The 16151-nt window shown below is 41.3% G+C and overlaps 1 protein-coding gene across 1 annotated transcript in view; it reads right to left on the bottom strand.

The window, feature by feature from the left end:
• KIF5C (kinesin family member 5C) overlaps positions 1–16151 on the bottom strand; it is a 152693-nt gene that overhangs the window by 75987 nt on the left and 60555 nt on the right. The window contains exons 4-10 of the mRNA XM_025404896.1: positions 13321–13425; positions 9048–9096; positions 8717–8772; positions 7949–8036; positions 3676–3800; positions 1077–1181; positions 561–709 (exon numbers count right to left, since the gene is read on the bottom strand). Of these exons, the coding sequence (XP_025260681.1) occupies positions 561–709; positions 1077–1181; positions 3676–3800; positions 7949–8036; positions 8717–8772; positions 9048–9096; positions 13321–13425 (677 nt within the window). The remainder of the gene's footprint in view (positions 1–560; positions 710–1076; positions 1182–3675; positions 3801–7948; positions 8037–8716; positions 8773–9047; positions 9097–13320; positions 13426–16151) is intronic.

Genomic DNA, 16151 nt, shown 5'->3' with positions numbered 1-16151 from the left:
CTGTTTTGCTTTGTTTTGTTTTAAACACCATACCTTTGACTGGCGTGTTCTTGCCCATTATTTTAAAATACAATTATTGCTTTGGCCTCAATAAGTGATGCCTCAAGTTTACGTATCACCTGCTAGATGTAATTGAGTAAAAGGCTGTTTGTCCCTTACTTTATGATTCTCTGACAATAGCCCCTTGCCACTCACTATTATTTTTTTCTTTTTTTGAGACAGTCTTGCTCTGTCGCCCAGGCTGGAGTGCAGTGGTATGATCTTGGCTCACTGCAACCTCCACCTCTTGAGTTTAAGCAATTCTCCTGACTCAGCCTCCTGAGTAGCTGGGACTACAGGTACATGCCACCACACCCAGCTAATTTTTGCATTTTTAGTAGAGACAGGGTTTCACCGTGTGGGCCAGGCTGGTCTCAAACTGCTGACCTTGGAGTTTGAGACCAGCCTTGGCCTCCCAAAGTGCTGGGATTATAGACGTGAGTCATTGCGCCTGGCCTTGCCACTCACTCTTAAGACCCAAGACCTAGCTCAGAGGATGGGTCCTGAGAGACCACACGTACCTCTGTCCAAACATCAGTGTGGACTTGGTCTCAGCCTCATTGAAGACAGAAGGAGAACAGCAAATGACGATGGTGGTTCTGCAGTTCCCACCCAAAGAGTCCTGAAGAATCCGAGTCATCTTGCTGTCCCGGTATGGCACATGTGTTTTCTATTTAGGAAAAGAATAAGTATTGGTTTTGACAGCCCATTCTGAGAAAAACCAGAGGCAAGCAAGTCAGGGATGAAGACACTGAGCTTAGAAATAGAGTAAAACAAGAATTTGTGGCCGGGTCTTTGGATCTTGCCCAAGTTTAAAATGCCCATTCTTTGACCTATGTCATAGGAAATTAGCATCATCATTCATACTTTTCAGTAGATGGGAACTCCCAGGGAGCAGGCATCCACAGCCAGGATTCCCTCTGTCCTTTTCCAAACAGAAAAACAAACCAGTCTCCGGTGTGTGGCAAAGGGACTACGAGGACCCAAAAGGTGGTTTCTCATAATATTATTTAATAGACGGGGGCAGGATCACTTACTGTCCCTTCTGCCAAAGCAGAGATCACATTTCCAAGAGCAGACAAAGACTTATTGATATTTTTAGCTTCATCAAGAACAGCTCCCTCGGCACCAGTTTTGCTGACCTACCAGAGAGAAAAGAAAGCAGTGAGCAGCACAGGACGGCGGAAGCACAAAGTAGAAATTTCAAATTCACACAAGGGCAAAGGGGGACAGCCTCCTGGAAAGCAAGGAAAAATAAAAGTAGAGAAGACCCACAGTGATAAAAACCATCCTTCGCGTGTGAGGCTGGGGATTTGGTCTCTCCTGCCATCATTTTCCTCTCAATTGGGTTTTAGTGGAATAGCTGAAATACCTCAAGTGGTGGAGCTGCAGATGCTTCCCCAGGGGCCATCCATCCAGGGAAACCAGGCTCCAGAAGTGCTGTCACCATGGGTAGCTCGGGCCCTGGGAGACTGAGCCGCAGTCCCCATGCCGAAGGGAGCCCAGAGAGAAGCATGAAGAGAAAATGTTGTCCTGAGCCACAATGAATGGGCATATTGGAAAAATGTAAGTTACAAGCTCCAAGTTCAGGCAGATGACTAGATGTGGTAGGGTTGGTTATCCAGACTCTGTTCCTTCCCTACTTATTCTCACAACAAGGAAAAAATGAAAAATATCCAAAAAGCAAAAAACTTGGGAGAGAAATGAAAAGTCAAATGTATATTGCATTGTAAATTTGTTTTTTTTTCCTCTGCAGCCAGGGGGACCACGCAGTTTCTCCTTTGCTGTGTTATTGCTGGTAATTTCATCTTGACAGCATTTGCTCTAGGTAGAGGGCAGTTTACAGATGCTAGAAAAAAAGGGAACTCAACATGATTCATGTCTCTGCTGACTGGACGAATGATGCAGGGGCAGCAGCTGCTCTCTCAAGAAAGGAAGCAAGGAAGCAATGTTCAACTACGCAAATTCCAATCTCATATAAAGGAGAAACTCCTGATGACAGAAATGAATTCATGTCCAGGGGGAGGTTTATTTCAAAAATAGAATAGATTCTCAACTCCCTTGGAATTGTTTGTGTGGCTCCCCTGCTTACACATAGAGAAATCATGTAGCTGACGGGTCACAAACAGTAACAGTCTATGTTATTTTAAGCAGTGTTATTTTAAGATGCTTTCTTATTTGAGCATCTTAATTCCATGAAATATACAAGGCAGGTATCATCTATCACCCTCCTTTGACAGACAGGAAACTGAGCCCCAGAAATATCAGACTGCCAACCTAAGGGAAGAACGCCATTCAGGAGAGATGGGAACTAAAGCCCAGAGTTCTCTTCTACAAGATCACACTGACACAGTCATATGGACACATCTAGGGCAAAGGAAAACAGGTGTGTGTGAGCAAAAGAAACTATGTGAAGGACATGATTTCAAACACCTCATAAATATCATTAGCAATAACCACTGACACTGTGCAGAGGCAAGCCTCCACTCCAGTCTGCCAGTATTAAGCAGTTTTCAGGTGTATTTAGGCTCTAAATAAACAACAATGCTCCATTATTTCCATTCTGTTGCACATCTGTTTAACTAAAGTTACAAGCCCATACTAGTAAAATTTTAGATTCCCAACTAGAAATATACAGATGACTTTCCGCTCACGGTTTTACAAATGCATACTAGAGGACAATCCAAGTAACCATTACTTACTTGGATGTAAGTCGCCATAACTTGGCATATGGGAACTCAGTGGTGTAGTGCAATAAGTAGGGATCAATCATACAGTTAGGGAGACTGACCAAGCTTCAAGGCTGGCCTTCATGGGGACAATCAGCATGATGTCAGTGATGATGGAGGCCAGAGGGCATTGTGCACGTGGCCTTGCTCTGTGATGTTGCTCAAGGGAGATCAGTGCCTTGAGACAGGGCTTGGCAGCAGAAGTCTTTGGTGCTATGGAAGTGAGACTGGAGATTCTGGGAAGCCTATTGCTCTGGAGTACAGCCCCAGCCAGGGCCTGGGAGGGCATGGGTGAGGATGTAGACAACAAAAGAGAGTCTGGATAAAACCAGAGAACAGTAAAGGCTTGCAGCTAAGGCTGATTACAGGCCGCACTGCATGAGACAGCCAAGGACTCCCACATGGGATACCGTCAGCCCATGCCTACTGCTGGGAGAACCAGGGAATGCAGGGAGTGCCCCAGGTTCCAGACCTTCTATCAGCAAAACAAACCTGCAGAGGCAGGACTGCCACATTCCAATGGCAAAGCTCGTTCCTGGCCTATTAGAGTCAGGTACAACATGGGATTTACTCTTTTCTTAGAAGTTAATATCCCTCCCACATGTGTGCAGCTGCCTCTGCCACAGGCTAAGTCAAACCAACTCTTGCCTAACATCATCATAAGGGCCCATCAGGGATAAATCAGAGTTGGCATGCAAAGTACCTGCCTGCGACACCAATAAGAGACCTCAGGACCAGAAAAGAAAGCAGGGAAAAAGGGTTAAATGTAATAACACCTTGGCAGAGCCTCAGAACCTTTAAAAGCTCTTTAAAGCAGGAAAATAGAAGAGCATAAAAATTATACCATTGCACACTGAAGCAAATAAAAGGGGAAAATTATAGATAATACAAATAAAGAACCAATTACCTTTTCGCTCCCAGCCAAATCAACCAAATAAAGTTTCCCACTGAGTTTTTTTTCAGTCTCTACATTCTCTTGTTTAATATTTATCAGGAAGATACTGTGACTTCTAGAGCTGTGTTCATTCATGTCTGAAAAGGAAAATAGTTTACTGCTCTACAAAGAACATGTAGGTTTAGGTAGCAAACCTCTCATCTAAAAAGCATAACAAGTCATGCCTAGTTAGCTCCATTTCATTGAAGTAAGTCCAGCTACTTTTAAAAGTTATCTGAGACCCCTGTTTCTTCTGAAAAACAATGCTCATTCTAGAAAGACAAGATTTTAAATGTCTTCAAGGAGCAAAGAAATTAATCTAAAAATCTTAGTCGACAGTCTAAGATATCAGATTTTCTAGCTCTACCTGAAGCCCCATCCTCTAAATTCCTACTATAGCATGACTTTCCCCTTGAAGAATTCACTACTTCCTCCCCTGCCTCACTTTAAATTCCTCAGACTTTAACATGATTAATACATGATGTAGGCTATCTTAGTCATGTGCATAAGCCTTGCCTTATCAGTAATATCATAAGCTTTCTTAAGGAAGGATTAAGACTTTCCTAAGGAAGGATTAAGACATACACTTCTATAACCTATGCTAACTGCAAAGAATGTTTCAAAAATTAAATATGCTTCATTAGGATGGGGTACTGGAAATGAAAATGCTTGCACATCCTCGTCTTTGTCTGCCAAGCAGACAGAGACCCCAGCAACCATCCTATTCAGCCTTCATCAGCAATCAGTTCTCAAAACCATCTTACCAGATTATATGTAAAAAGCTCTAAAGATTCATTTTTAAAAAACTGTCCAAACTAACAGTTAATTCAGCAAAGTTGTAGGATACGAAATCAACATGTAAAAAATCAGTTGCATTTCTATGTACTAACAATGAACAACCCAAAAAATTAAGAAAACAACCTTATTTATAATAGCAAAAAAAAAAAAAAAAGAATAAACTACTTAGGAATAAACTTAACCAGAGAAGAGAAAGACTTGTACACTGGAAACTACAAAATGTGACTGAAAGATATGAAAGAAGACACAAATAAATGGATTGATTAGAAGACTTAATATCATTAGGCTGTCAGTATAACCCAAAGCAATCTACAAATTCAGTGCAATCTCTATCAAAATTTCAATGACATATTTCGCAGAAGTACAAAAATCCATCCTAAAATTCATATGAAATCTCAAGGGACCCCAAATAGCCTAAACAATCTTGAAAAATAAGAACAGAGTTGAAGGTCTCACACTTCAACAATATAATGGACTTTGGGGACTTGAGGGGAAGGGTGGGAATAGGGCGAGGGATAAAAGACAACAAATAGGGTGCAGTGCATACAGCTGAGGTGATAGGTGCATCAAAACCTCACAAATCAGCGCTAAAGAACTTACTCATGTAACCAAATACTACTTGTACCCCAATAACCTATGGAAAAATAAAAAATAAAAGTTACCACAAAGTTACAGTAATCAAAACAGTGTGGTATTGACATAAAGACAGACATATAAATCAATGGAACAGAATAAAGGGCCCAGAAATAAATCCTCACATATATGGTCAAATGATTTTCAACAAGAGTGTCAAGACCATTTCATGTGGAAAGAACAGTCTTTTCAACAAATAGTGTTGGATATCTACATGCAAAAAATATATTAATGTTGGGCCCTTACCTTAGAGTATATGCAAAAATTTACTCCAAAAGGATCAAATACCTACAAATAAAAACTAAAACTATAAAACTCTTAGACTAAAACACAGGAGAAAAGCTTCATGACATTGGACTTGTCAATAATTTCCTGGATATGACACCCAAAGAACAAGCAACAAAATAAAAATAGACACTTCATCAAAATTAAAAACTTTTACCTATCAAAAGACACTATCAATAGTGTAAAAAAGCAATCCATGGAATAGAAGAAAATTTTATAAATCGTATATCTAATAAGGGATTGATGTCCAGAATACATAGAGAACTCCCTACAAGTCAACAACAACAAATCAACCTGATTAAAAAATAAATACAGACCTTGAATAGACATCCCTCAAAAAAGATATACAAATGGCCTATAAGCACATGAAAAGATGCTCAACATCACTAATCATTAGAGAAATGCAAATCAAAACCACAATGAAACAGTACTTCACACCATTTAGATGGCTATTATAAAAAATAGTAACAATAACAAGTTGGCAAGGATGCAGAGAAATGAAAACTCTGGTGTTCTGCTGTTAGGAATAGACAATGGTACAGCTGCTGTAGAAAATAGGAATAATAGCAAATAGTAGCGGTTCCTCAAGAAACTGAAAGTAGAATTACCATAAGATCCAGAAATTCCACTTCTGCTTATATACTCAAAAGAATTGAAATCAAGGACTCAAATAGATGTTTGCACACCTTTCTTCATAACAGCATTATTCACAATCGCCAAAATGTAGAAGCCACTCAAGTGTCCATTAATGGTTAAACGAATTTTTTAAATGTTGTATATACATACAATGGAATATTATTCAGCCTTAAAAAGGAAGGACACTTGCTAGCGCGTGGATGAAACTTGAAGACATTATGCTAAGTGAAATAAGTCACAGAAGGACAAACACTTTATGATTCCACTTATATGAGGTACCTAGAGCAGTCAAATTCATACAGACAAAGTACACTGAGCAAGAGGAGAATAAAGAGTTGGTGTTTAACGGGTTCAGAGTTTTGGTTGGAGAAGAGAAAAAAAGTTCTAGAGATGGAAGGTGGTGCCGTTGCACACAATGTGAAGGTACTTAATGTCACATAAATGCATACTTTAAAATGGTTAAGATGGCAAATTTCATGTTAAGTATATTTTATTGCAATAATAAAAGAAAAACCTTACCAGAATGGTAAGAATAATAGCAATTTTTTTTTAGACTAGCAGTTCCAAACCAAGGCACCAAAATGCATTATCGGATATGCCATAAATAATTTGTAACTAAAAACAGCTTCAGAAACAGAGTGAATAACGTAAATGAGAGATGCTACTACTGTAAGAATATCTGTCTTACATTCTTTCGTGTGTGTGTGTGGGTTTTAAGCAAGAGAAAAAGAAGTGGAGTTTGAACAACACTATCCAGGTCCAGGCTCACCTATGAAAGTTGCTATATATATGAATATCATCTGATACATTGCTCAGATAGCGAAAATGTTGAGAATTACAGTTCTGGACCACAGAATCAGAGAGTCTTGGGTAGAAGACACTTAAAGAGTCTAGACCAGTCAGCCAACCAATGCCTGAATCTCTTTTACAACATAACAGTGAACTCACTACCTCACTAGGTAGCAGGCTGCACTTGGGGCAGCTATAATGGTTGGAGAGTTCTCCTCATAGGGGTCGAAATCTGCCACCCTAGAGCTCCAACAATCATGGGTATTCTAAAAATTGAGATGGAACAGAACAAGCTGACCCTCTTTCTTAGTGTCAGCACCTTCAACACGGTAAGATATATTATATCGTCCACACACCCTCCTCTAGATTTTTTCCCTCACGCAAGCTATAAACCCTTAGTTCTCTCAGCTTCTGTTTATGTGAACTCACTCTCATTTGTCCACATCCCTCTTAATAACATAGACAACTCTCATTTTTCACGGACCCTCTGCTGCCCGAATCCCATTTGCACTGCTTCCCTGAGACGCAATGAATATACTGAGGAAGGAACTGCAGAGTCAATGAGCCGATCTGAATGTGTCTGCTAGTAACACGTCGGAAGGCTTTCCCTAAAGCTCCTGGCTCTGCTTTCTGACTTCCTTCTTCCCTTTCTTTTTCTTGTTTACAGAGGGCAGAAATCTAACATGGTTTATTTCCACGTGTGTGCCTGCAACGTATTATAGAATTTGTTGGTTTGGAATTTTTTTTAACCTGAACAATAACATGATTAAAATAAACAAACTGAGGAGTTTACTCTTTCCCTCCCTTTGGTTGGCTGGTTGTTTAATTTTCCTAATGTTCAGGCTTAGGCTGTTATCAGGGTCCAGTAAGTCTCACCCAACATCTCCAAGACCTCAGAGCCCTGTGGACAGCAGACGGCACCCTTTCCCATGACTGCCTAGACACACTCATAGCACACATACCCTAGCGTGTGTGTCCGAGCACTGCTCTCTAACCACCTTCCCAGGCATTCTTTCATTTGTGCCTCATTCTCCACCTCCCTCGGTTGGTAGGCAGACATCTGTCTCCCAAGCTACAGGGGAGGAAACACCCCCACCATGCTTACTTGTCACAGCCACGTGTCGGTTTGCTTTGCCTTCATCTATTACATCCATGACTTCCTCAGGGCTCGACACAAACCGCTCAGTGCACCCCTGGAACAGAATCAGTTCAGGTTCAACATTAAAAGAGTTGAAAAGCAACGATATTTTGAAAGGCTGGAACATTTTCCTGTTTATCTTCTAGAGGTGCAGATAAATAGAAAAGCTGAAATATCGATCTAACAACTTCTCCTCCTTGCCCAGGGCTTGAATTCTACATTAAAGAGAAGTCTGAGCAAGCCCTAGGAAGTACAGAAGTAAACCAAAAAAAGAATTGTCAAGTTTTCCTAGGTTTCTGAGTACATATTCATACTCAACAGCAACACTTTAAGAAGACAGAAAATCAAAGAAAATCAATGAGAGAAGAAATGGATGAAGTTTTGCTTTGCCTTCTATCTTTATTTATTTACCACAATGGCCACCAATAATAGATACTTTGATGTTCCACAGATAATGCCATAATAGGCGTTTCAAACTGCAAAGTAAAAACAATTGCACTCAATACCTAAGCCTCTTTAAATGTGAATAATGTTAAATAATAATGTCGTAAAGGAAAGATACAATTGAAGAAAATAAATGTCAGCTTTTAAAACCAGATGAATATTAAATTTAAGGAGCCTGATTAAATGCCTATATGCTCTTTACAGATAATATTCTGTGTATCTTATGTAATAATTATTATGACAGAGACTGCAGAGAAATTAATGGCATCACCAATCAAATCTTCCTCATACCTTTACATACGGGACTCTGTTTTTATCTTCATGAACGGCCAAGTTGGTCTTGGATACTACAGAGGTGAGAATGACAGCATGCAAAGAAGAAAATAAAAGTTAGACTCTATATCGGAGGAAAAATGGAAGTTTGTTACAAAGGACAGGCAAATCTAATCTCTTTGCAATACACAAGTTTAAGCCTTGGCTGAGAATGAACATATACCCTGAAGGCAACAGAGTATCTCTATAACTTTTCATTAATTCCTTAAGCAGAAGTGTGATAAACCATTTCAACCTCCCCGGACTTTTGTTACAGAACAAATAAAGGACAAGCACTGAGGTTACTTACCATCAAGTAAGTCCCTTATTTTGTCCAAGTAGATCTCAAAATAGGAAACCTAGTTAAAAACAAATTGAGTTGGGAATAGACATGCCACAGTGTATTTCAAAAATACCATTATTAGTACTTATGAAAGCTTTTGTCATGCATGGCTAAGAAGAGTAAAAAGAGGGGTTCAAAGTGAAGACTCAGAATCTGGCCAGCTCTACTGGGATTCCCCTGCTTCCTGCTAGCTCTACGCTTCCCTAAGTGTGGACCATTCTCCATCCCCACACATCACAGCTCCCTTTGGTTGTCATTCAGGTGTTCTTAACATCGTGTGCTAGACACTTACAGGAGGACTCTAGACTTTATGTTAGACAAGCACCAAGCAAGCTTAGAAAACAATCAGTAGGTCTCACCTTATTGCATGATACTGACAGTATCATGAAGGAGCAGGGACTTAGTCCAAATGTTCACATGCAAGAAGCCGGGAGAGGACAAGGGCAGTGTTTTTAGAACTACAAGAGCTCAGAAAGGTAACTGCGCAAGAGCTGGTAACAGTGGTCAGCTCTGGTGCATCCAGGAAAGATCTGAACAAAATGGGACTTGAAAAAAGGTGGTTAGACTGTGAGAAGAAAAGGAGGCCTTCCCATTAGTCTCAAGGCTCAACTGCAGCACCACCTTCATCAGCATCGCCTAAGAACCTGTTTGAACTGCAGAACCCCGAACCTACTGCAGTCCTGCTGAATCCAAATCCCAGAGAACAGGACCTAGGAATCTGGTTCTCAATTCCCCAGGCGATTCTTATGCTGGCTGATGTCTGAGACCTGCTTTAACTAAATATGAGGTCTTAGGGACTCAATTTACACATACCAAGACCCTAGGCCTCAATTGTCCCATCTGTCACATGAAGCCATAGGGCTTTACGATGTCAAAAATCCCCCTCCAGGATTCTGTACTCTGTTTACATTTGCTTTCTGCCTACCCAATAAACTTATCTGCCCTATGTTCATAAGTTCTTTTGAAATCTAAACAAGGGAATGGGCAGAAAGGAAAACAGTTGTAAAGCTGTAAAGCTGGGATGTGACTACTCAGGTGAAACCTCATCCTTACATCCCAGCTCTGGACCAGTCATAGGGAAGCGAAGACTCTAGCCCAGCAGTGCTCCCAGTTCTGACTCAGCCCTGATCCATTATTTTTAATGTGCCTCGGTCTGGAACCACCCGACTGGAACCATTCCAGCTACTCTGAGATGTGGGGTCCTAGCTTGAGCCCTGGAATCCGCTGCTGGGCATCTCTCCTGGCTGCCTGTATCCCTAGCAACATCTGCCTGCTTGAACACCTGTCAGACTCCCCTGTGAGTCTGAGGCCCATCTCTCATGGACACATCTATGTGACATTTCAAAGACCCACATCTACAGCTTTGTCTAATCTCTCATGCTGCCACACTCCCCAAATCCTTATGGGTCTGTTTGGCCTCCAGTCCTGCACATCTCTAACCCAGCCCTTCCTGCAGCCAACTCAATTCTAGTTCAGTGCATTCTATTTATTTCAGATTTGTCTGATTTTCAATCCATTGTCTATTATTTTTGAGATCTTAAACATGTGGCCTTATTTCCATCGATTACAGAGAAAATTAATTATGTCTTTAAAAAGTCACAAACTAGATACTGGCAAATCTGGCAATTAGAATCATATTCACATTTAACGTAAGTAGAAACAGGATTCTGATTTTATTAATTTCTGCTTTTGGTGTGTGTGTGAGGGTGGCGATTTTGTTGTTTTGTCATTTCAAATATTTTGTGAGACCAGGCGGAAGAAAAATAAACAGGCATTGTTTGGCATTAAGAAATAGGATGTTCGGAAATAAAGTTTAAAACATCTGTGGGACTCATTTTAAGGAGCAGATTTTCAATATTGCCTTAATCAGTCCTCTTTTTCTTGATTTAGCCTCTCACTATTCAGTTCAAAATACGAAGTAGTCAGCAACTAATTTGCCCACTTATAATTATTATTTATAAAACAAGTAAGCATAACTACAAATGCTACACAGAAATCTGGACTGTAAAATTCAGCCCTAGAGACTAAGAGTGTTGTTCCTCTCCTCCCCCAACTTCATGCTAGGGCTGTTTTTATCTTAATAAGATTCTAACACAAGACCCTATTTTGAGGGCAGTAATTGGTTTAACATCTTATTCCAGGATTATCACATAAGAACCCTGCAGTAGTTTAAGCTATTTAAATGCAAACAGCCCTAAAGAAGCACTAAGCTTCTAAATCTTGATCCCATCAAAGCAACAAGCTTCTGTATCCTTAGATATAAAGAATCTTGGCAAGAAGGAGAAGCAGGCTTTAGCCAACAAAAGGACTCCTAAGGAAAAGTGATTTGCTAGATGTAATTTAGAGTTGGGCAAACAGTTGTTGCCTTCTTTTTATGTCATTTACGAAAGGTATATAGTAGTAAGGGGAGAAGTTTCATATAATTGAAAAGGTATCACATATGCCTAGACCTAGGTCAGACCTAGGGTCAATTCTTAGCTTTATCAATAACTTGCTGTTTAAGTTGGGCCTTCTAACTCTGCGTCTTTATTTTTTTCAGACAGAGTCTCTCTCTGTCACCCAGGCTAGAGTGCAGTGGAGCGATCTCAGCTCACAGCAACCTCTGCCTCCCGGGTTCAAGTGATTCTCGTGCCTCAGCCTCCTGAGTAGCTGGGACTATAGGCACACACCACCATGCCTGGCTAATTTTTTTTTTTTCTTTTTTTAGTTGAGACAGGGTTTCACCATGTTGGCCAGGCTGGTCTCAAACTCCTGACCTCAGGCGATCCACTCGCCTCAACCTCCCAAAGTGCTGGGATTACAGGTGTGAGTCACTGCGCCCGGCCTAACTAACCATGCATCTTTAAACTTCCGTTTCCTCATCTCTGAACAGATGGGCCTGGTGCACTAAGATCCCAGCCTGAAGGGAAATCTCTTAGCAGATCTGCTCAGCAAGTCTTCTTAGAACTGCCCCTTCACCCTCCCCAGCCACAGTGGGGGCCCCCAGACAGCATGTGCATCCTGGACACAGCTCATCAGGCACGGGGGAGCCTATGTAGGCTGGGCCAATGAGTCCCTTCCCAAGGGAATTTGGGGTTGGAAATAAGGGAATGCTGGAGCAGCAGCTGCCATGTTGCCAACCCCTTCTCCCACCAAAAAGAGAGAAGATGCTCCAGAACAAGAGAAAGAAGTCAAGCAAGAGGGCAGAAAAGCAGGGACTATAACGGATTTGGGGTTTCTTTTGGAGGTGATGACATGCTCAAGAATTAGATAAGGATCATCATTGTACGCTGTTGGGAATATATTAAAAACCATCAATCTATACACTTTTAAAGGGTGAATTTTGCGTTATGTGAACAATATCTCAATTGTTTAAAAAGTTTAAAAAGAAAAAAGAAAAACAGGGCTTAGATTTCCTGCCCTCCACACTTCATCCTCCACAAAATGCCTACTGTCAGATTCTGTATCTTATAACAATATCCTCTATTTGCTTAAACAAGTGCCTTTCAGTCACTTGCAAAAGAGGTGTTCCAATGAATATATCCTAATAACAAATTTTATTATTAAACAGCTACAGTATGAGAGTAGAAATCTCTCTTTTAATGCAAATTGAAGTCCATAACAAGTTCTGGTTTAAAACAAAAACAAAATACAAAGAGGAAGATAAAAAGGAGGAGAATTCCTCTTCCCAACATTTCTCAGAGTTCTGCTCTGTGACACTCTGCTCAAAACACAAGTCTGTGATACTCTTAGGGGGAGAAATGTGTCTATATTCAAATAAGCTGGGAAATGTAATCTAATACATGTCCCCTTTGCAGAGCACGTTGAAACTTGTGATAAATTTAACACTGTTCAAGGAAGCACTTTCCCAGCTCATTTGGCCTTATAGCCCTTTTCCCTGCAAGCCCACCATTAATAATACGAGGCACTGTGTTCCACAGAACACACTTTGAGAAATGCTGCCCTAACCCACACACACATTTCAGTCATATCCACGGAGATCCAGAGGATAAAGGGTAGAATTCGGGCAACAATCAAGATGATTTCCTGCTAAAGAAGGCTTTTGCTTTCATTATCTGGATATTTCAAGAAAACCCTCCAGATACCTGTTAGCCTAGGTCAGTAAGGAAGAGGGCTCTGCTTACCACAAGAATGTAATTTAAATTAGTAAGATCATCTTTTATATCTATTTGAAAGGAGGAGGGATAAGAAACGTTATCTGGGGCCCAGTGTCTTCTCTTGACCAATCAGTAATACATACCTTTATGTGAAATTCCAGGTTCTCATCCATGGAGTAGATATGGTCAAAGATATCATGAGCAATTCGTGGGATGATCCCCATGAGCTGGGGGTCGTGCAGCTTCCCCTAGTGGGTGAAAATACAAACACAGGCCGTTAAAGGGTGCTGGGAGACACAGGAGAGAGAGGAGGAACCATTGCTGGGTTCCTCAGACAGAACCTGGTGGAGCAGGAAGCACCCACGTGTGCCTGCCGGCTCCCTTGGGCATCTACCTGACTTGCCAACAGACCAGAAGTTGGTGGAAAAACTCAATGTGTTCATCTGTTTATCCAGCAGGGGAGCACTTGTGCTGTTAAATTCTGAGGCCCACAGTATTGCCTCCAGTGGCCACTCAAGGCAGCAAATCAGTGTCTATGTGGCTAGTGTGGGGTGAGGAGGAGAAGGGAAAGGGAGCAGGAGAAGGAATGAGAATATATGGGTTTGGGTTTTGAGTATTTACAAACTGACCTGAGCCTGCAGGTCCAAGTAAGGTAATGTCCTTTAATGAAATAACCTTTAGAACTGATTTCCAAAATTTTTCAAAATTTCTTTTTTTTTTTTTTTGAGACGGAGTCTGGCTCTGTCGCCCAGGCTAGAGTGCAGTGGCCGGATCTCAGCTCACTGCAAGCTCCGCCTCCCGGGTTTACGCCCTTCTCCTGCCTCAGCCTCCCGAGTAGCTGGGACTACAGGCGCCCGCCACGTCGCCCGGCTAGTTTTTTGTATTTTTTTTAGTAGAGATGGGGTTTCACTGTATTAGCCAGGATGGTCTCGATCTCCTGACCTCGTGATCCGCCCATCTCGGCCTCCCAAAGTGCTAGGATTACAGGGTTGAGCCACCGCTCCCGGCCAATTTTTCAAAATTTCTAAGAACCTTATTCTGGCAACACTTTCAGTATCATTTAACAGATCAATCAAGAAAATACACTTCATCAATTTCTTTTAAAAATCTGTAGTCCCCAGGCTGAATTGTTCTAAATAAGTTTTAGCTGTTTCTAACACCTAAATCCACGTTTAAGATAGTCTTATATTCTTCTTTCCCCCCTTTTCTACTTTACTCATTTTACCTAAGGGGATGGGGACAGGTAAATTATCCTGCTATTTGGATATTACCAAATCCACTTCTAAGGTCCAGAATTTGCCACCTCTGAAGATTTTAGAAAAGATGCTATAGGATCTGACAGCAACTCCTAAAGAAGACTTCCAGAAGCATTTAAAGCAACACACAAGCTCCAGAGAGCCTTTGCCTAAGCCCACCATCAAATAAGCACTTAAGTTCTCATATGAGTTCAACAACCCATCAGTGAACAAACACACGGTCTGCAGGTTTAAAGTGATCAGTGCCAACAGTACACCCAGAGAAGTTTCCAGATTTTTTTTTTTTTTTCTTTAGACAAGGTCTCACTCTGTTGCCCAGGCTGAAGTGCTGACTGCAACCTCCACTTCTGAGGCTCCAGTGATCCTCCAACCTCAGCTTCCCTAGTAGCTGGAACTACAGGTGTGCACCACCACACCCGGCTAATTTTTTGTATTTTTTGTAGAGACAAGGTTTTGCCATGTTACCAAGGCTGGTGTCCAACTCCTGAGCTCAAAGTGTCTGCCCACCTTGGCTTCCCAGAGTGCTGGGATTACAGGCATGAGCCACCTCATCCGGCAGTCTGGCTTCCAGCAAAGCTGTCTCATCTGGAAAAATGGGTACTCCTCTGGAATGCCCTTATCTATTAAGAATCTAAATAGTTTGATGTATTGATATTGTTTTTTAGTTTGACTGCATACTTCCTAAAGATAGGGATGGCCAGTGCATGTATATTTCTCTCCATTGCTTACAAAATTTAGTATTTATTACATAGCATTATTGTATAATTTAAGTTAAATAGGATATATAAAGTGCTTAGTGACATGGGACGGGCTCAAATAAATGTTAGTATTATATCACTCAGCTCATAGGAAGTTCTCACGAACAAGTTGTTGGAGTTTATTTCACCTGAAGAGTCTGAAACACATTTCTATCTCTGACAATTAATACATATCTTAGGAAAGAAAATAGTGCCAAATGACAGACTGACAATCTCAGATCTTGATAACTTTTAAACTGTATATTCCATCATAAACATAACAAATTAGACAACGGGCCCCCACATGCTCTGAAGCATGGAGATCACTGGCAGGAACAATACCTACGGTGAGAACATCATTTCCGTATTGTCAAATGTCATGACTCCACTCAGCCAATCAAAAGACCTCCCCTACCCAAGCCCTCCAGAGCTTTTTAATAATTGATGATAATCCTTTAGCTTCTCCTCAGTAGCCCACAGCCAGAGAAGAACGACTGATAATCCAAAAATCATTTATAATTGACTCACATCTATTTTCCTATATGCTTTCCCTTTCAATGGATTTATCTCCCCATTGATTCCTGGCTTATACAACTGCTGACATCCCTTTGTTTGCCTTTGTCAGGGCAAGAACCAAGGCAGAACCAGAGATGAATCTAGGACACTCTCTACTTTGTGTCTCTCTGAAGTCCTCACCCTAAAATCAATGTGAGAAAAGTGAGTGTTCTCATAATAATGCCTCCCATCCCCACAGGAACAGACGCATACCCAAATCCACTGCAGGCCTAGCAGCTGGCCTGCTTGATCCAGCCCAGATGCCCAAGAGCGGTAAGGGCTTTGTGTGCAGTAAACTAGGCCTGCTGAAACATTCTGCAGGTGTGCGTATGCAGGGGAGGATGTAGGGCATGGGGAGCGTGCCTGTGTGTGTGTGTGTGTGTGTGTCTGTGTGTGTGTGTCGTGTTAGGAGAGCATATGGATGTG

The sequence above is a fragment of the Theropithecus gelada genome, chromosome 12 (genome assembly GCF_003255815.1).
Source record: "Theropithecus gelada isolate Dixy chromosome 12, Tgel_1.0, whole genome shotgun sequence".
Taxonomy (NCBI): domain Eukaryota; kingdom Metazoa; phylum Chordata; class Mammalia; order Primates; family Cercopithecidae; genus Theropithecus; species Theropithecus gelada.
This window is presented reverse-complemented; position numbering and strand designations above follow the sequence as displayed.